The sequence below is a fragment of the Rhincodon typus genome, chromosome 14, assembly GCF_021869965.1.
Source record: "Rhincodon typus isolate 14 chromosome 14, sRhiTyp1.1, whole genome shotgun sequence".
Lineage (NCBI taxonomy): Eukaryota > Metazoa > Chordata > Chondrichthyes > Orectolobiformes > Rhincodontidae > Rhincodon > Rhincodon typus.
In genome coordinates, this window is record NC_063345.1 from 39,114,243 (window position 1) to 39,135,058 (window position 20,816).

A 20,816-nucleotide genomic window follows, 5' to 3' on the forward strand; every position below is an offset into this window, starting at 1 on the left:
CGACGACCGATTGGCATTCTGGGTAATGTAGTATCGCTCGTGGCTGTTCCGGAAGCTGATGTACAGTTAAAAAGGTTTTTGCTCTGTATGTGAGAACATCAACTATCAGAACACGGTATTTGTTTTTGAGATGTTTATATTTCCCCATTGAATCAAAGTGGATTGTATGATTAGTCTGTAAGGTCGTGGCCTTGTAATGGAGAGGTGGTGGGGCTGTAACTTATTTTGAGTGTCCCTGGGCCTAGGATCAAAGTCCTCCGCCTGATTGATGAGGAGGAGCTGTGAGGTTGAATGAATGGAGTTTGTGGCTGGGACTCTGTGGGTTAGTGTAAACTAGTTATTCTCACTGGGAATCTCAATGTCGTGGGGCAGGGCTTCGAATATTCATAACAATGCTGTACTCGTCGTCTGGGCCATATTAAGTGCAATCATTTCCACTTGTCTGGCGCTGTTAAATCGAAATTTATTAAATCTTGAACTTCACAAGTGGTAGTGAGAGCGTCTCTTCCTTGTTCCGACATCGAGTTAGTCAGGCCCGTCTCCAAGTTAGTTATACAACTGCAATGCCCCTCGTGGTTTTCGGATGAGATGTTAAACAGCTTTCTCAGTGAATGTAGACAGTCCTAGAGCAGTTTTTTTTTCCCGGAAAGCTTGAAGGGTGTTCTTACTTCCTAGCCTGTTCAGTTAATACTTACTCCCTCCCGTAACACCAGAAAAACAGATTCTCCAGTATCACGTTACTAAAGGAGCTTCTCTGAAGAAGTCATATTTGTCTCGTAATGTTAACACTCTGTCTCACAGCTGCCAAACCCACTGAGCTTCTCCAGCACTTTGTTAAAACCATAAGATATAGGAGCAGAAATTAGGCTATTCAGCCCATCGAGTCTGCTCCACCACTCAAATAATAGCTGATTAAGTTTCTCAACCCCATTCTCCTGCTTTTTCCCCATAATCCTTGATCCCCTTGACAGTCAAGAACCTATCTATCTCTGTCTTAAATATACTCAATGACCTGGCCTCCACAGCCTTCTGTGGCAGTGAATTCCTTAGATTCACCACTCTCTGGCTGAAGAAGTTTCTCCTTATCTCTGATCTAAAAGGTCTGCCCTTTACTCTAAGGCTGTGCCCTTGGGTCCTAGTCTCTCCTACCAATGGAAACATCTTCCCAACATCTGTACTGTCCAGGCCATTCAGTATTTGGTAAGTTTCAATTAGATCCTCCACCCCCACCCGCCAATCCTTCTAAACTCCATTGAGTATAGACTCAGAGCCCTCAAACGTTGCTCGTATGTTAACCTTTTCATTCCTGGGACCATTCTACTGAACCTCCTGTGAACGTGCTCCAGGGCGAGTACATCTTTCCTGAGATATGGGGCCCAAAACTGTGCACAATACTCCAAATTTGGCCTGACCAGAGCCTTATAGAGTCTCAGAAGTACAGCCCTGCTTGTGTATTCAAGTCCTCTCAAAATAAATGCCAAAGTTGCATTTGCATTCCTAATTACTGACTCAACCTGCAGGTTTACCTTGAGAGAATCCTGGACTAGAACTCCCAAGTCTCTTTGCACTTCAGACTTCTGAATTTTGTCCCCATTTAGAAAATAGTCCATGCTTCTATTCTTCTTACCAAAGTGCATGACCTCATACTTTCCCACATTGTACTCCATCTGCCACTTCTTTGCCAACTCTCCTAACGTTTCCAAATCCTTCTGCAGCCTCTCCACCTCCTCAATACTACCTGTCCCTCTACCTATCTTTGTATCATCTGCAAACTTAGCCAGAATGCCCTCAGTTCCTTCATCTAGATCATTAATGCAAAAATGAAAAGTTGTGGTCCCAACACTGACCCTTGTGGATTGCCACTTGTCACCAGCTGCTAACTTTTTAACCCCAATCTCTGCTTTCTGCCAGAGAGCCAAGTGTTATTACTTTACAGAGCATGCTATGTACAGAATGGTTGTGGGGTTTTTCTACCCAATAGAAGTACCTAGACTTTATTATGACTTTGTTAGCTGTAAAGTGTTTTGAGGTATTCTGATGTTAACAAAACAGATTTATAAGCAAGAACCAATAGCATAAATTACTGGAGAAACTCAGCAGGCTGCCAGCATCTGTTGGTAAAAAGCAGAGTTAATATTTTTCACAACTTAGAAAGAACCCGAAACATTAACTCTGCAGGATTGTGTGTGCTTTACACATCAATGTTTTGACCTTGCATGTAATCCTACCCATTAATCTACCTAATCTAACTCATTAATCTAAACATTAATCTAAATTCTTTACTTCTTTCTATGTATTTGCTTAACTCATTCTAAGATTTTATTAACCTTACGCAAATAATTTGTAGGTTTATGCAACACACAATATTATCCCCTTACAGTTCCAATTTATGAGGTTTTTTTTAGGGGAAAACATTTCATCCAACTTAACACATGCAACATTGAACAAATTTTTGGGTCCAAAAAGAACATAATCCCTTTCTGTAGGCTATGATACATGTATAATGTGCTCACCAATAAAGGGAAATGTGATAACATTTTAGCTTTGATTTCCAGATATTGCAGGAAGACTACTATTTGCCATTTACACCAAAGAAGTAAAGATTACACATTAACACGGCAGTCTGACTAATAATCAGCATGACTTGGTCCTGTTGGACAAGCATCTCAAGATCGTATGTCATGTCTTCTTGTCATACCTGTGCACGAAGACTACAACAGTCTAACTTACAAAGACTGTATTCAGTATTTATTCGGTATACTCCTCGGAGGCCAAGTTATCTGACTTTGAAACAGCCAGAGCATGGTATCAAGAACCATAATCCCTTCACTCGGAGCCAGGAGGAAGCGTGGAGGAAGAAGAATAAAACTGTACTCACATATATAGCAGCTACAGCAATTGGAATGATTGGCATGTCGTATGCGGCTGTACCTCTCTACAGACTTTATTGTCAGGTCAGTATAATCTGTTGTTTGTCCCTAATGCCCAAGTTCACGGGATAAGCAGACATTAACAAATGTAAAAAGAAATCTGCTTAACCAAGCCAAATGTATAATGCAAATTACTTGTTTTTCACACCGTAAAGTTGTTTTTCTTTAAATTAATTCACTCATGAGACATGGGTTCTGCTGGCTGACTAGAAGTTACTACCTATCCCTAGTTGTCGTTGAGGAAGTGGTGATGAACTGCCTTCTTGAACTACTACAGTCCACCTGCTATAGGTTGACCCACAATATTCTTAGGAACGGAATTCCAGGATTTTGACCAGCGACAGTGACGGAACGACGATATAATTTCCAAGTCAGGATGATGAGTGACTTTGAACAGAATTTGCAGGTGATAGTGTTCCCTTGTGTCTGCTGCCCTTGTCCTTCTAGACGGTAATGGTTATGAGTTTGAAAGCTACTTTCCAAGGATCCTTGGTGAAGTTCTGCAGTGCATTTTGCAGACAGTACATGCTGCTAACTGTTACTGAGCATCGGTAGTGGAGGGAGCAGATGCTTGTCTTTGTGGTGCCAGTCAAGCAGTCTGCTTTGTCCTGGATGTTGTCAAGCTTCTTAAGCGTTATTGGATCTGCATCCATCCAAGCAAATGGGAAGTATTCCATCCTGACTTATGCCTTGTAGATGGTTGACAGGCTTTGGGGAGTCAGGAGGTGAGTTACTCACTGCAGTATTCCTCGGCTCGGACCTTCTCTTGTAGCCACTGTGTTTATCTGGCAAGTCCAGTTAAGTTTCTGGTCAGTGGTAACCCCCAAGGAATTTGATTGTGGGGGATTTGGTGATAGTAACGTCATTGAATGTCAACAGGCAGTGTTAGATTGTCTCTTATTGTAATTGCCTGGCATTTGTGTGGTAAGAATGTTATTTGCCATCAACCCAGGCCAGGAGATTATCCAGATCTTGTTGCATTTGAACATGGACATGTTTCAGTATCTGAGGAGTTGTGAATGATGCTGAACGTTGTGCAATCATCAGTGAATATCCCCACTTCTGACCTTATGATTGAGGGAAGGTCATTGATGAAGCAGCTGAAGATAGTTGGGCCTAGGGGACACTACTTTGATGAAGTCCTGCAGAGATGATCTGAGGAAGGGTCATCGGACCCGAAACGTTAACTCTGATTTTTCTTCACAAATACTGCCAGACCTGCTGAGCTTTTCCAGCAGCTTGTGTTTTTTCTTCCCCTGCAGAGATGTGCTGGAACTGAGATGACTGACCTCCAAGAACCACAACCGTCTTCCTTTGTGCCAAGTATGACTCCAACCAGTGGAAAGTTTGCCCTGTGATACCTGTCAATTCCAATTTTGCTAGGGCTCCTTGATGTCACATTTGGTCAAATGCAGCCTTGATGTCAAGGGTGTCACTCTCACCTCACCTCATCTCTGGAATTCAGCACTTTTATCCATGTTTAAATCAAGGCTGTAATGAGGTCTGCAGCTGAGCGGCCCTCGCAAAACCCAAACTCGGCATCACTGAGCAGGTTATTGCTGAGCAGGTGCTCATTGAAAGCACTGTTGGTGACACCTTCCATCAATTTACTGATGATTGAGAGTGGACTGATGGAACAATAATTGGCCGGGTTGGATTTGTCCTGTTTTTTGTGTGCAGGACATACCAGGGCAATTTTCCACATGTTCAGGTGGATGCCAGCTTGGCAAGGGGAATGGCAAGTTCTGGAGCACAACTCTTCAGTACTTTTGCTGGAATATTGTCAGAGCCCACAGCCTTTGAAGTATCCAGTACTTCCAATCGTCCAGTGAGTTGTTTCATTGTCCATCAGCATTCCCAACTGGATGTGGCAGGACTTTACAGAGCTTAGATCTGATTCATTGGTTAAGGGATCGCTTAGCGCTGTTTATGCTGTTTGACATGCAAGTGGTCCTGTTTGGTAGCTTCACTAGGTTGACGCCTCATTTTTAGGTACGCCTGGTGCTACTCCTGGCATGTGCTCCTGTAATCTCCGTTAAAGCAATGTTGATTGCTTTGCTTGATTGTAATGGGGAACTTGCCAGGCCATGAGATTGCAAATTATGCTGGATTCTGCTGCTATTAATGGCCCACAGCATCTCCATGGATGCCAAGTTGTGAGTTGCTAGATCCATTTGATGTTTCGAAATGTGTCGCATTTAACAGTGATGGTGTGACACAACACGATAGAGAGTATTCTCAATGTGAAGGCAGGACTTCAGCTCCACAAGGGCTGTACAGTGGTCCCTCTTGTCGATACTGCCATGGACAGATTGGTAAGCTTGAGGCCAAGTATGTTTTTCCCTCTTGTTGGTTCCGTCACTACCTGCCATGGACTCACTGTAATAGCTGTGTCCTTTAGGACTTAACCAGCTCAATTAGCAGAGCTGTTGTTCAGCCAGTGTTGGTGGTGGGCATTGAAATCTCTTACCTACAGCATGTTTTGCACCCTTACCACCTTCATTGCCTCCTCCAAGTGTTATTCAATATGGATGAGTACTGAGTTATCAGTTGAGGTAGGATCAATAAGAGAGTTCCTTGCCCATGTGACTTCGTAGGTCCGGAGTCAATGTTGAGGACTCCAGGGCAAATCTCTCTCAACTGTATACCACTGTACCTCCACCTGTACTGGTCCTGCACTGCCGGTAGGACAGAAAATATCCAGGGATGGTGATGGTGATGTTTGGGAAATTGTCTTTAAGGCATGATTCCATGGGTAACTTGATTGACTTCTTTTTTGAGAAAGTGACAAAGAGGATTGATGAAGGCAGAGCAGTGGATGTTGTCTATATGGACTTCAGCAAGGCATTCGATAAGGTTCCACATGGTAGACTGATTAGCAAGGTTAGATCGCATGGAATCCAGGGAGAACTAGCCATTTGGATACAAAATTGGCTTGCAGGTAGAAGACAGGATGGTGGTGGAGTGTCGTTTGTCGGACTGGAGGCCTGTGACCAGCGATATGCCTCAAGGTTTGGTGCTGGCTCCGCTGCTTTTTGTCATTTATATAAATGATTTGGATGTGAATATAGGAGGTATGGTTAGCAAGTTTGCAGTGACACCAAAATTGGTGGTGTAGTGCAACGTGACCTTGATCTGAGGAGTGGTAGATGGAATTTAATTTAGATAAATGTGAGGTGCTGCATTTTGTTAAGGCATATCAGGGCAGGACTTAAATGGTAGGGTCCTGGGGAGTATTGCCAAACAGAAACCTTGGGTTGCAGGTTCATAATTCCACGAAAGTGCCATCACAGATAGACAGGGTAGTATAGAAGGCCTTTGGTACCCTTGCCTTTATTGGTCAATGCATTGAGTGTAGGAATTGGAATGCCAAGTTGCGGTTGCACAGCACATTGAATAGATCACTTTTGGAATTCTGCATTCAATTCTTATCTATAGCAGGGAGATTAGATGTTAAACTTGAAAGAATGCAGAAAATATTTACAATGATGTTGCCGGGGCTGCAGGGTTTGAGCTACAGGGAGAAGTTGAATAGGCTGGGGCTATTTTTCCTGGAGCTTTGGAGGCTGCGGAGTTTATAGGGGTTTATAAAATCATGAGGGGCGTGGATAGGTTGAATAGCCAAGGTCTTATTGCCAGGGTAGGGTTTTTCAAAACTAGAGGGCATAGGTTTAAGGTGAAAGGGAAAGATTTAAAAGGGACCTAAGGGGCAACTTTTTCACACAGAGGGTCGTGCATGTATGGACCGAGCTGCCATACGAAGTGGTGGAGGCTGGTACAATTACAAGATTTAAAAGGCACCTGGACGGGTACTTGAATAGGACAAGTTTAGAGGGATATGGGCCAAATGCTGGCAAATGGAATTAGATTAATTGAAAATATCTGGTCGGCGTGGACGAATTAGACCGAAGAGTCACGGAAACAGACTCTATGTTGCTTGACCAGTCTGAGAGACAACTCTCCCTATTTTGACACTAGCCTTAGTCTTTAGGAGGACTTTACAGAGTTAATTGGGGTGTTCCTGCAATTGTCTTTTCTGTGTCTAGGTCGATTCCAAGTGGTCCCTCCAGTTTAATTTCTTTGTTGAGATTTTATAGTGATTGATAGAGCTGGGTGGCTTGCTGGATCATTTCAATGGGCATTTGAGAGTCAATCACATCGCCGTGGGTCTGGAATCGCATGTAGGCCAGACCAAATGAGGATGACAGATTTCCTTCATGAGGACGTTTCATGAATCAGAGGTTTTTCTGACAATAGACAACTGTTAATGGTCATCAGTAGATCCCTAGTTCCAGATATTTTTTACTGAAGAATTTCACCATCTGGCCATGGTGGGATTCAAATGGAAGATCTCTCCAGAAGTTTAGCTGTATTTCTGGAAAATATCTTAGCCGTAATACTACTAAGCCATCACTTCCCCATGTCTTGTTTTTAAATTAAAATAGCCAAGCAGCTAACTGGTCACGTCCAAGCCCCTGTACTGATATTAGACACTGCTCTTGAACAACTGTTGCAAAACCCCTGAGTGGTGAGAGTCTTGTTAGTATAAAAAGATTCACTAGATGAATTCCAGAGCTTGCCTTATTAAGAAACGTTGAGCAGCTTAGACCTGCGGTCACTGGAGTTTAGAAATGTGAGATCTGATTGAGGTACGTAAAGTAACAAAGGGGACTGATAAAGTAGCCATAGAGCCAATATTTCCAAACTGGAAAGAGAGGTCATAGTTTTTGGCTAAGAGTTGGCAGATTTAAAACGGACATGAGGAATAATTACTTCTCTCAAAGGGTGAATCTTTGGAATTTCCAACCCCAGAGTGTGGTGAATGCTGGACTACTGAATAAATTTAAGGAGCACTTAGACAGATTTTTAATTGGTAATTGGTTAAAGGGTCATGGAGAGTGCGCAGAAAAGTGGAGTTGAGGCTGAGATGAAATCAGACTTGATCTTATGAGGTTCGAGGGGCTGAATTCCCTCCTCCTGCTCCTAGTTCTTATGTTCTCGTGCAAAATATCTTATAATACAAATACAGGCACGTGACCAATTCCCTGTCTCGCCCCAAATAAATTAAACGCTGCATGTAATTGAGGGATGACATATGCCAGGTCTCAAATCTGAGACTCATGAGAGCTAGCAGAAATTATTCTACAACAGTATAAGGTGCCGAATGCAGTGTTGATCATGGACAGAGTTCAGACAGAAAGAGTATAGAAACCCTACAGTGTGGAAGTAGGCCATTTAGCCCATTGAGTCCACACCGATCCTCTAATGAGTATCCCATCCAAAGTTAACCCCTTACCCTAAACCTGTAACCCTGCATTTCCCATTATCAATCCACCTAGAACTGCACATCCCTGGACACTATGGGCAATCCACCTAACCTGTGCATGTTTGGACTGTGGCAGAAAACCAGAGGAACTCACGCAGGCACAGGGTGAATGTGCAAACGCCACCCAGCTTGTTGCCCAAGGCTGGAATTGAACCTGGGTTCCTAGTGCTGTGAGGCGGCAGTGCTTACCACTGCACCATACAGCTGCATCTATTTTGTTTCTTTAGAGACCTAGTTAGCTACACTTCGTTCCTAAATAGAAAAAGTAAAAACTAAAAGGTGAAAAATTCCTGGAAGAGTAAACTGTTGCAGACTTATGACAAACAAAAATCATTTCTACCTGATCAGATTCCAAGACAGCTTTTCTTCTGGAAATGTGGCCATCATTTTTCTGCAGCTAACACCAATTATTTATTTCTTGACACTAATCATGGTAGAATGGTTGTTGTGTTTACCTCCAAAAAGAACAGTATTCCTGAAGTAATTTATTGTGTTCTGCATCGTTTGATGTTGTGATGCAAGATGCTGCATTGATGTATGTCTTTTGTTAAAACAATAAACAAAATGGTCTGCTTCATGCGAGTTCAGTATCGGTACTTGTGAGGAATAATGAAATGCAAATTATTTAATATGTTGACCTTTTATAAGAGTTCAGCAGAATTCAAAATTCTAATTAAAGTAAGCTTCTAGTAGGAACTGCAGTCTAGAATAGTAAATCAAAAAAAACATTGGAATGCAGTGCTTGGTACTTTTTGGTCTTATATTACACTAATAAATATAACAACATAAAGATGGAGGAACTGAGTGGAGCAGTGATATTAATTTGATGTTATAAAGGAGTCCCATTACAGTTCGTGCTAACATCATATCTGTTGGATCCATTGTTATATTTAATTTCATTTCTAGGTGTTTAAAATCAAAGTTAGCATGGAATTTGTGGTAGAAAATCACAATTAAATGTTATTTTTTTGTTAAAAATAATCTTTGTGAGGGTGGTGTGGTAAAGGTTAAATAATTGGAACAGGTAGCACACAAGAGTGAGGCAAGGTGGTTTTTCAGGTTGCAATGGTTAGAAATGCATATATTTGTGATGTATTTTCATATTATGTGCCAAAGCAAAAAATTGCTAGTTTCAGAAACCATCTTGGCAGATCAACCATCAGTGTTTGGTCAAATGTGTTGCATAAAATTTTAAATATCAAATTTTCCAAACTTTAAGAAGCATTCTCCTGTCAAACATATAGTATTGGTTGTCTATTTTCAGGCTACAGGACTGGGAGGGACTGCAGTAGCTGGTCACAATGTGGATCAAGTAGAAACCATGGAACCTGTGAAGGATCGAATCATTAAAGTCACTTTCAATGCAGATGTCCATGCCAGTCTGCAGTGGAATTTCAGACCTCAGCAAACTGAAATCTATGTGAGTTAAAACAGGTAGAGTTCTTTGTAAGTGTGAATTTGTAGTACAAGCAGTGACACCAAATAAGTTCAATGATGACAAATTTTCCTGACTGACCACTACTCAGGACAAAAATAATTCACAACAGGCTTCATCATTGACAGAAAAATATCTATTTATTGTAAATAAACCTAATCTTTTAATAAATGACAGAGAAAAGGAGAGGATTACTAAGCTACAATTATGCAATTTAAAATGTACTACTTTAAACTGCAAAACACACACTCTCAAACAAAATAGACAAAAGGCAAAATCAAAAGGATTTAAGATAAGTATTATGGGTCGAAAATTATGGACAGGAAAACATTTTCTGTAGCTCAGAGTCTCAACTACGAGGTGGATAAATTGTTTCTCAATTCCTTGGATTATAGCAATGATGACTTGTATTTATCTAAAGACCAGTGGTGGTTTTTCAATTCGATGATTGATCAGATGGGCCTAGGTCTTGTCTTGCACTAGAATTGTTTCTTCAAATTTTCTTTTGTCTTTTCACTCACAGAAAAAGGAGAGAAGTATTTTGCATTTGCAGGTTCTGGATTTTTCTGACTGTACAGCTCTCAAGTCTATAGCAAACTATAGCAAATTTCTCCTTAACTCAGAAACTCCTGGTAGTGTTCTACCTTAATGATATAACAATCTTATTGTTCCAAAATCAACATAGTCTTTTACAGCTACCAATGTGCACCACTTGATTTTTCAAGTTGCAAAACTTTCTTGGCATTTTGGTTATGTAGCAGTCTCCAACTTCCATTTCTGTTTATAGTTCAAAAAGGAAATGTATGTGGTTTCTTACAGTGCCTCTGAGACAGAAAGATCAAGTTTCACAGCCCTCCGAGAGGAAAAGGAATGTTCCTCATCTTTATCCTAAAAGAGCAACCACCGATTTTTAAGCAGCGAACCTTAGTTCTGGACTAACCCACAGATAAAACACCTTTCACCTTGCCAAGACCATTCAAGACTTTTCTTACTTGAATCAAATTCCAACGAACCCCTAGTCATCTAAACTTCAGTGGGAGCAAAACCAGTCTGTTCAACCTTTTTGTTTGTAAGTCAACCCAGTTGCTTCAAGGATCAATCTCTTAAACCTCCTGTAAATTGCTTCCAGTGGTCCAATTTACATGTTTCCTTAAACTATAAGACTAAAACTTCATGCATCATTCGAAATCTGGTCTCACCAATGCCCTATGTAATATCCTTTCCTTTATGCTCAATTCGAATCATAATGAAGGTTCGCATTTCATTAGCATTTTTAATTACCTGTATACCTATATTGTAACCTTTTGAGATTCAAGCACTAGAATACCTAGATCCCTCTGCACCTCAAAATTCTAAAGTAATTGCCCATTTCAGTAGTACTCTAAGTTTTTATTCTTCCTATCAAAGTGAACAACTTTACATTTTCCCATATTTTGCCTATTTATATGCATCTGTAACCTCCTTAAGTTCTCTTCACAGCATTGCCATATTTCTTTGCTTCACCATGATTCATTAGTAAAATGGATGATATTTAATTATGAACAAATCACTGTTAACAGGAATTAATACTGGAATCATGAATGTGTGTTTACATGCATGTTCTGGTGTTTAAGAAGCAAGATAAATTACATCTAGGAAAGGGACCAGGCCTAGACGTTTTGATGTCTTAGACATAAGATCAACAAATTGAGAGACTCTTAAATCCATTCAGAGATCCATGGGCATACAGGGATCTTGTGCAAATGTTTTACACACTGTCTTTTGCCACAGTTTGTGAAATACAAAAAGAAATGTTTAAATTCCTGTTACGTTGTCAAGGTAGCATTGTTTTATAATATGGCCCATAACTCTATTTAATGGCTGATATGTTTGTCGTATCTCATGATTTCTTATTATTAATGCTGGTGCAATAGTACTAATGAGTAAGCAAGTTATGTTAAGTAAGAATGTTATCTTTGTTTTAATCTCATTCCAGGTTGTTCCTGGAGAAACAGCTTTGGCATTCTATAAAGCAAAAAATCCTACTGACAAACCAGTCATTGGAATTTCTACTTACAATGTAGTACCATTCGATGCAGGACAGTATTTCAACAAAATACAGGTATGGAAAAAATTAGTCACATGCATGAAGTAAAAGACTTTTTAAACACTTTTTCATGTAACCTTCAGATTTTAACTACTGTGATTACAAATGCATTTTTATTTTCCTAAGGCAGTACTATTTATGTCATTGTGTGGATTTAGTTGCTGCAAACTCAAAGACCCTGTGCAAATACTGACACATTTCCAGGAGTTGCTTGTTTGTCTTAGAACAGTGTTTAATATTGAAGACACTGGAGAAATGCAAATAGTTTTTGTGGTTTGTGGATTTTGTTGAAGCTCTTGCCTTAAATCCTCAGACCTAGAGTTACAGTTTGGTCAGTTAGTTTCAACAAGATATGGTATCTTAAAGTCTGTGGAACACTTATTCAAAGCAAACTGTCCATCTTGTTGAGTATATTTACATTAATTAACTTCAACAGTAGCTACAGCTTTGGTTCAGCCTGGGAGCAAGTCTGCAACAATCTGGCCCTGCACAACATGCTGCTAGTTAGCCATTTTACAAATCTAATTGGGATGACATTTTCCCCAGGGCCAAGTGGTACTGGGTCTGCTTCTATTCAGTCTACATTTACTATACCCATTGCAATCACTTGAGTCATCCTAAGCACAAGGACTCCTCCCACTCACTGACATCATTGGAGTAAGCAAAAAGTGAGGACACCCAGCATGGTAGTTCAGCATTCTTTTTAAGTCTTGTTTTAAGTAGTGCTTTTCTATTTCCTTAAATCACACTCTAATTTAAAAAAAAGCTTTGCAGGTCATGCATTACATGGAATGGTACATGCAATATCTTGAGCACAAAAAAAAAATCACCCCTTGTGTTCTTCTGATACATAATAGCAGTAAAATATTAAAGAGAATTCACCATGCTTTGAATCTGAACAATAATTTGTGTGGATTATAGCCTGTAGAACTGATCTTCTTGTTTTTGTAGTTTCAGAACTTTATTATTGCAGTGTCATCAAATGGAACAATAAGTTTTTATTACAATTAGCTCTGCTCAGTTTTAGAGCTTGAATACGTTGTTGTAATTTATAAGATAGTTGAGGATGAGGAAGGCCATTCACCCTTTCGATGGAGAAAATATGCCCTTTCCCACTATGGCTTGCGTTTCCAAAGTGCAGCATCTAATGTTTGTGAATAATTTTCATTTTGTTCCTGCGACCACCAGACCTGGAAGTATTTTCTACAAATTGATCACACCTCATTTGAAGACTGGCTTCCTGAAATTAGTTCAGAGTTTTTTTTTCCCTCATTTAAACTTGTCATTATTATACCTCTGATTTAATTTGATGTAAATGTATCGATTTACCTCTTGTTTTAGCATGTTTAGGTCCCTGCTCAGTTACTTCCTGTTGAGGTTGAAAAACCTAACTTGTAGGTTGGTCCTTCGACACTAAAAATTAATGTTGTATCTCTTCTTTGCGTATTCTCCAGATCTCAAAAGTCTCTCCATCTCTGTGATTCTGAACTAGGCTCAATGATCCAGTTCTAGTTTGATCAGAGAGCTGTACAGAGAGAAACAAATGTTGTCTTTCGATGATTCATCAAGCAGCATCCATTATGACAATTTGTGGTACTATTTCACAATATTTGACGTTTTTCATTCCCTGTTTCGGTATTCTTACCAAAGCATGAACTAAAATTGATTAATTGAGGGTGAAGACATGAACTTAAGAGGTGGAGCTAATGGTAGTAGAATCGATTTTCTCCTCTGTATGTTTGATCTAATGTATGCTGGTAATAGATCTACTAACTTACATGTACACTGCCTCTTTCAGTGTTTCTGTTTTGAGGAGCAACGGCTGAATCCCCATGAAGAAGTGGACATGCCAGTTTTTTTTTATATTGACCCTGAATTTGCAGAAGATCCAGGAATGGCACGAGTAGACACAATCACTCTCTCTTACACATTCTTTGAGGCAAAGGATGGTCAAAATCTACCTTTACCGGGATATAATTAACTAAAAATTACTTTTGAAGAGCAAATTAATTCAGAATATTATGTTGATTGACAGTGTATCAGATGGTTGCACCAGTAATACTCAATGTTGTGATTCACGCAAAATAAAGTAATAACAAACAATAGTTTCATAGGCATACAAGACACAATGGATAGAAATCAAAATTAAGGATCAAAGAATAAAGACTATGGAAAACGTGTAACCAAGCTTGAAATTCAAAGGAATTTCAAATGCTTTCCAAGATGGTAACAGTCCATCATACAAATATTTTGGTAGGGAGTTGGGAGGTTGAATGTTTCTCTCTCTTCACAGCTCTTGCCAGACCTGCTGAGTTTCTCCAACATTTTTTGTTTTTATTTCAGATCTCCAGCAACCGCAAGACTTTGCTTTCATCTGGTTGGGACCTCTGATTTTAGTCTTGCATTCATGCATTAATAGCTTTAATTTCAATTAGAAAGAGTTAAAACATTTCTGTTTTTCCAACTCATCAATGTAATGATAAAGAAGATCTGTGCCTCTGGATATCATTAGTGTATTTCATAAATATACATCCTAACCATGTACTTCCAATTAGAAACGAATAAATGGTTTTGACATAGCAAACATTTACTGAGCTATGATATAAAGTGACCAAAATTGGGAACTATATAGTTCAGGAGTCATGACTTTTGAAAGAATTAGGCAAAATGGAAAAGGTGGAGGGTTACCCCTGACAATGAAGGGAGGGGTTGAAACCACAGTAGAGAGAAAGGATCTTGGAACATCAAAACCTAGAATCAATTTGGGTGGAATTAAGAAACAATAAAGGTCAGAAAATGAATGTAAGTAGTTTTGAGACCCTAATGATAGTTGCAGTGTTGAACAGATTATATAGAAGGACTCGGAGCATTGAGCATAATATATAGTAGTTTGCAGATAATACAAAGGCAGGAGGAAAGATAAGCTGTGAGGGGAATGAAAAAGTTTGCAATAGGGTATGAATAGATTAAATGAGATGGAGAATAACATAACAATGGAATATAATGTGGAGAAGTGGGAAATTATTCACTTTGGGAAAGTAGAAAAGCAGAATATATTTTTAGTGTTGGTAATCAGATGGAAATGAGTGGCCTTGTACACAAATCTGAAAGTTAACTTGCAGTTCATTAAGAATCAAGACAGTATGTTGGCCCTAATTATAAAGGTGTTGGAATAAAACAGTAACAAAAAAATACTGCAATTACACAGAACCTTGATCACACTTGAAGTATTTTGTGCAGTTTTGGTCCCCTTGAATAAAGAATATATTTGCCTTAGAAATGGTTGTAACCAAGATTCACTAGACTGACTGCTAAGATGAACTGTCTACTTAATTTCTCCCTAAAGGACAAAGATTGAATTCTCTAAATTTTACATGAATGAGTGCTCATCTGATTGAAATATAGAAACTGTTTAAAAGGTTTGACTGGATAGATCCTAGGAGAATGTATTGCCTGGCTGGGACACCTAGATCTGGGGGACATGGTCTCAGAATAAGTGTCAACAACTTATGACTCAAATGATAAAAAAAAAATTCTCACTCAAATGACTATGAATCTTTGGAATTATTTATCTAAGGGAGATGGAAATCCTCAGTTGTTGTGTATGTTCAAGGCTCAGTTGAGCATTTAGGTACCGAGGGGTTGAAAGGCTTTGGAAAAATATAGGAAAATAGAATTGAGGCAGAAGTTTAGCCATGACCTCAGCAAATGGTACAGCAGGTTCAACGGAATGAATTGCCATCCCTTGACCCAAAACTTCCATTTTTAGATTTTCAAAATGCTGTGGGCATATTAATATTTTTTATAATCGTAACTGATGTATGCATTGTTTGCTTTTAATGACCTTAAATCTCCTTGTCTTAACTGAGATGATTTTGAGTATTACACTGTATTTACATGTTCTAATTAGACTGATTACCTTTTCAAGTTATCAAGTGGAGCAGTTTGGGTAGAGAGAGAGGAATTATTTCTGTATTTGAAGAGTCTTAGACTATATCTCACAGTTTAAAAAAAAGGTCTGGCCTTTCAATAATGAAAATACACATACACACCAAGAGTGATAGAATTTGGAACTCTACCACAAACAGCAATTGGTGCTGGAAGGTTTGTTAAATTTAAATCTGAGATTGGGGTAGATTTTTGTTACCCAAACTAATTAAGGGATTTGAGGCAAAGAAGGTTGTATGGAGTTGTGTTACAAATAAACCATGATCTTGATTTTTCTCCAATGCCTCCGGACCTTGAATGTCAACATTGTATCTTGGCAACCAAAACCAAGTGCTGTAGTTGACACGTGCTTTGAGTATTTTAAAGTTAACAGCTTCTTCTGCTTTTAATGTTTCTATTTTATCTAATTAGTTCAACTTTTTAATTGCCACTTTTCCTTGTTGGACACAGTGACAAATTAGGCATTTAGTGACCCTACTATGAGAGTCCTTGGTCTCTTTCAGTTTAGCTATGACAGCAACATTCACAGATTAGATATCTCATCCGTCTTCTGCTTTGTGCTTGGACCAATTTATGCTTTAACTTAGCCTGCTATTCTGTATACTTACATAATTTATCCACATTGTTCTGCTGTTTTAAATCTTCCTTCTCCAAATCTATAGTCCCTTCCGTTTTGATATAATCTAAATCTGATCATTGTGTTGAATAGTTTAATCCAAGTAACTTGTGTATTACAAAGCTTAGTGATTCTAATGCTGAGCCCATTAAGTATCCTGCCCAACATTACCCAGACAAATAAAGCTCCACCAAAGATCACCAGCTGCAATGATAAATACCTATTATTTCCAGAAATTGTTAAAATTGCGAACCTTTTTTGTACCATTATTGGGCCAATGCTAGCTGATAATCACTTAATGTTCCCTGTCAAATTTTCTGCCATCAGTCCTCATCATAAGAAAGACCCTCCTGTACTTGCAAACAATTATCTCCATCTGTGACTACCCTTGCTCCTCCAGGCTATTTAACTATGTTGTTTCCTCCTACATCTATGATTGGCTATCCTGCAACTCTATTTTAAATTCTTCCAATTAGATTTTGCTTCTAACATAGCATTGATTTTGAGCATTATACTCCAACCTATTTATAGTTTAGTCACATTAGATTATGAAGTCCCTCATTAGTGATCCTCTGTCCAGCTGAGAGGTACTTTTCGTCCTTGTTCCATTTTACCTTCGCACTGAGCTTAATTTAATGGGGCCCATCCCCCAGCTCAAGAGTTACTGGCAACATTGCCATGGCCAATCCTAGCTGCTCTGATGCAATTAAAAGCTCATCAGACATCTACCTGGTCAGTGTTGGTGTTCACGAGTCTTCAGAGCAGAGATCCTATCTTTTAAGAGTTCCAGTTGGTACCTGGCAGCTCTTCATTACTTACAGCACCACCAGGCCAACCAGATAAATCTAGTCCAGTTTGCCAGAATTTGGCCCGTATCCCTCTAAACCCTTCCTATTCCTACACCCATCCAGCTGCCTTTTAAATGTTGTAATTGTACCACCAGCCTCCACCACTTCCTCTGGCAGCTCATTCCATATAAGCACCACCCTGTGTGTGAAAACGTTGCCTCTTGGGTCCCTTTTAAATCTTTCCCCTCTTGCCTTAAAGCTATGCCCTCTAGCTTTGAACTACTCCACCATGACTATTTACCCTATCCATACCCCTCATGAATTAAAAACCACTGTAAGTTCACGCTCAGCCTCTGACACTCCAGGGGAAATAGCCCTGGCCTATTAAGCCTCTCCAAGGAGCTCAAACTTTCTAACCTTGGAAACATCCTTGTAAATCTTTTCTAAACCCTTTCAAGTTTCACAACATCCTTCCTATAGCAGGAAAGCCAGAACTGCACACAGTATTCCTAAAGTGGCCTAACCAATGCCCTGTACAGCCACAACATGACCTTCCAACTCCTATGCTCAATGCATTGACCAGTAAAGGCAAGCATACCAAACGCCGCCTTCAGGATCCTAAATACCTGTGACTCCACTTTCAAGGAATGGTGTTTCTGCACTCCAATGTCTTTGTTCAACCACACTTCCCAGGACCTTACCATTAGGTGTATAAGTCCTGCCCTGATTTGCTTTTTCAAAATGCAGCACCTCACATTTATCTAAATTAAACTCCATCTGCCACTCCTTGGCCCATCGGCCTTCTGATCAAGATCCTGTCGTACTCTGAGGTAACCTTCTTTACTGTCCACTACACCTCCAATTTTGGTGTCATCTGCAAACTTATTAACCATACCTGCTATGTTCACATCCAAATCATTTATATAAGTGACAAAAAGCAGTGGAGTCAGCACCGATCCTTGTGGCACACCGGGCTGGTCACAGGCCTCCCGTCTGAAAAGCAATCCTCCATCACCACCCTCTATCTTCTACATTTGAGCCAGTTCTGTATCCAGATGGATAGTTCTCCTGTATTCCATGTGATCTAACTTTGTTAACCAGTCCACAATTAAGAACCTTGTTGAATGCCTTACTGAAGTCCATGTAGATCACATCCGCTGGTCTGCCCTCAACAATCCTTTTGTTACTTCCTCAAAAACTCAATGAGGTTCGTGAGACATAATTTCCCTTGTACAAAGTCATGTTGACTACCCTTAATCAGTCCTTGCCTTTCCAAATACATGTAAGTCCTGTCCCTCAGATTCCCTCCAATAGCTTGCCCACCACCGATGTCAGGCTCACCAGTGTATAGTTCCCTGGCTTTTCCTTACCACCTTTCTTAAATAGTGGCACCACATTAGCCAATCTCAGTCTTCTGGCACCTCACCTGTGGCTATCAATACAAATATCTCAGCAAGGGACCCAGCAATGACTTCCCTAGCTTCCCACAGAGTTCTAAGGTACACCTGATCAGGTCCCAGGGATGTATTCATTTTTATGCATTTTAAGCTGTCCAGCACGTCCTCCTCTGTAATATGGACATTTTTCAAGATGCCACTATTTACTTACCCACATTCTGTATCTCCCATATCCTTCTCCACAGTAAACATTGATGCAAAATACTCATTTAGTATCTCCCCCATCCCCTATGGCTCTACACATAGGTGGCCTTGCTGATCTTTAAGGGGCTCTATTCTCTCCCTAGTTACCCTTTTGTCATTAATGTATTTATAAAATCTCTTTGGATTCTCCTCAATTCTATTTGCCAATGCTATCTCATGCCCCCTTTTTGTCTCCTGATTTCCCTCATATGTATACTCGTCTGGAGATTCGCTTGATCCTTGCTGTCTAAGCCTGACATTTGCCTCCTCCTCCTTCTTGACCAAAACCTCAATTTCTCTTGTCATCCAGCATTCCCTACACCTACCAGCTTTGCCCTTTGCCCTAATAGGAGCACAGTGTCTCTGGACTCTAATTAACTCATTTTTGAATGCTTCCCCTTTTCCAACCGCCCCTTTACCTGCGAATATGCACATCCCCCCGCATCAACTTTTGAAAATTCTTGCCTTGTACTGTCAAAATTGGCCTTCCTTAATTCATTGAGGCGGGAAAATAAAAGGGATAATTATATTAGGGGATTTCAACTTCCCTAACATTAATTGAGATAATCATAGTACAAAGAGTATAGAAGGCGCAGACTTCATGAATATATTCATGAGAGTTTTATATATCAACTTGTAGAAGCCCCAACAAGGGACGGTGCAATCCTGGACCCAATTCTGGGGAACAAGGTGGACAGGTGTTCACAGTGGCAATAGAAGAGCATTTAAGGATGAAAGAACCTGTGCATGCAGCTAGCAGACATGGTTAGGGTGGTAAATGAGTACTTTGCATCTGACTTTTTGAGATGAAGGATGTCGGATACAGAATTCAGGAAGAGGGATTGTGAGGTTCTTGAGCAGTCAAACATAGGAAGTGAGGAGGTACTGGAGGATTTGGCAGTCTTAAAAATAGCCAAATGCCCAAATCCAGACAAATTGTATCCCAGGCTGTTGTGGGAGATGAGGGAGGAAAGTACAGAGGTTCTGACCAAAATTTTTAATTTCTCTCCAACCACAGGGAAGGTGCCAGAGGACTGAAGGACTTCTAATCTGGTTCCACTTTTCAAGAAGGGATAGAAATAAACCAAGGAATTACAGACCAGTGGTATGGAAACTATTGGAGAAAATGCTGAAGGACAGTATTTAACTCTACTTGGAAAAGCAACATATGATCAGGGATAGTCAGCTTGTCATTGTCAGAAGGTGGTCATGGCTAACAAATTTGTATTTTTTCAACAGGTGACTAGGTGTGTAGATGAAGGTAGTGTAGTTGATGTGTTTCATATGGATTTCATCAAAATCTTTGACAAGGTCCCACATGGGAGACTGATAGAGAAGTTAAAAATGTGTGAGATCCAGGATCACTTGACAAGTTGAATCCACAATTGGCTTTATGGTAGAAGATTGAGGGTGGTGGTAGAAAGCTGTTTTTGTGACTGGAGGCCGGTGTCCAGTGGCATACCACATGGATCTATCAGTGCTGGGTCCATATTGTGGTGGAGTGGGGGTGTTGGTTGATAAGTATGCTTATGTATGACATGAAGATTGGCTGTGTTGTTGACAGTGCAGGAGGTCTTAGGTTACAGGAGGGTATAGATGGATTGATCAGATGGGCAGATCAATGGCAGATGGCCTTTAACTCTGATAAGAGTGAAGTGATGCACTTTTGAAGAAGTAAGACCATAAGACATAGGAGAATTAAGCCATTCAGCCATCGGGTCTGTTTCACCATTTGATCATGGCAGATAGGTTTCTCAATCACATTCTCCTGCCTGCTCCCCATAGCCCTTGATCCCCTAACCAATCAAGAAGCTTTGTATATTGGTATTAAATACACTCAATGAGCCGCCACAACCCTCTATGGCAATGAGCTCTACAGCTTAGCAACATCTGGCTGAAGACAGTCCTTCTCATCTCAGTTGTAAAGGGTTGTCTCTTCCCACTAGGGCTGTTCCCTTGAGTCCTAGTCTCTCCTAGTGGAAATATCATCTTCATGTCCACTCTATCCAGTAATAAGGTAAGGGAGTACTCAACGAATGGCAGAACA

At 40.0% G+C, this 20,816-nt stretch overlaps 1 protein-coding gene across 2 annotated transcripts; it reads left to right on the forward strand.

Annotated features, from left to right (window-relative positions):
* Positions 1-4: 4 nt before the first annotated feature.
* LOC109933499 (cytochrome c oxidase assembly protein COX11, mitochondrial) lies at positions 5-20,427 on the forward strand. Of its 2 annotated transcripts, none has more exons than XM_048605402.1 (5): positions 5-115; positions 2,556-2,954; positions 9,521-9,676; positions 11,667-11,792; positions 19,788-20,427. In XM_048605402.1, exons 2-5 carry the CDS (start codon positions 2,640-2,642, stop codon positions 19,914-19,916), a joined length of 726 nt encoding a protein of 241 aa, XP_048461359.1. In that variant the 5' UTR covers positions 5-115; positions 2,556-2,639; the 3' UTR covers positions 19,917-20,427. The 2 variants fall into 2 exon arrangements, with proteins under 2 accessions (XP_048461359.1, XP_020388080.1); XM_020532491.2 differs by lacking the exon at positions 19,788-20,427 and adding an exon at positions 13,576-16,000.
* The last annotated feature ends 389 nt before the right edge of the window (positions 20,428-20,816 follow it).

What these genes read in the sequence shown, in the direction of transcription:
- LOC109933499 (XM_020532491.2), top strand. Translation starts at nt 2,640, where the DNA reads ATGACTTGGTCCTGTTGGACAAGCATCTCAAGATCGTATGTCATGTCT. An exon ending in TCTACAGACTTTATTGTCAG is followed by an intron (nt 2,955 to 9,520) that starts GTCAGTATAATC and finishes GTCTATTTTCAG; the next exon opens with GCTACAGGACTGGGAGGGAC. An exon ending in CTCAGCAAACTGAAATCTAT is followed by an intron (nt 9,677 to 11,666) that starts GTGAGTTAAAAC and finishes ATCTCATTCCAG; the next exon opens with GTTGTTCCTGGAGAAACAGC.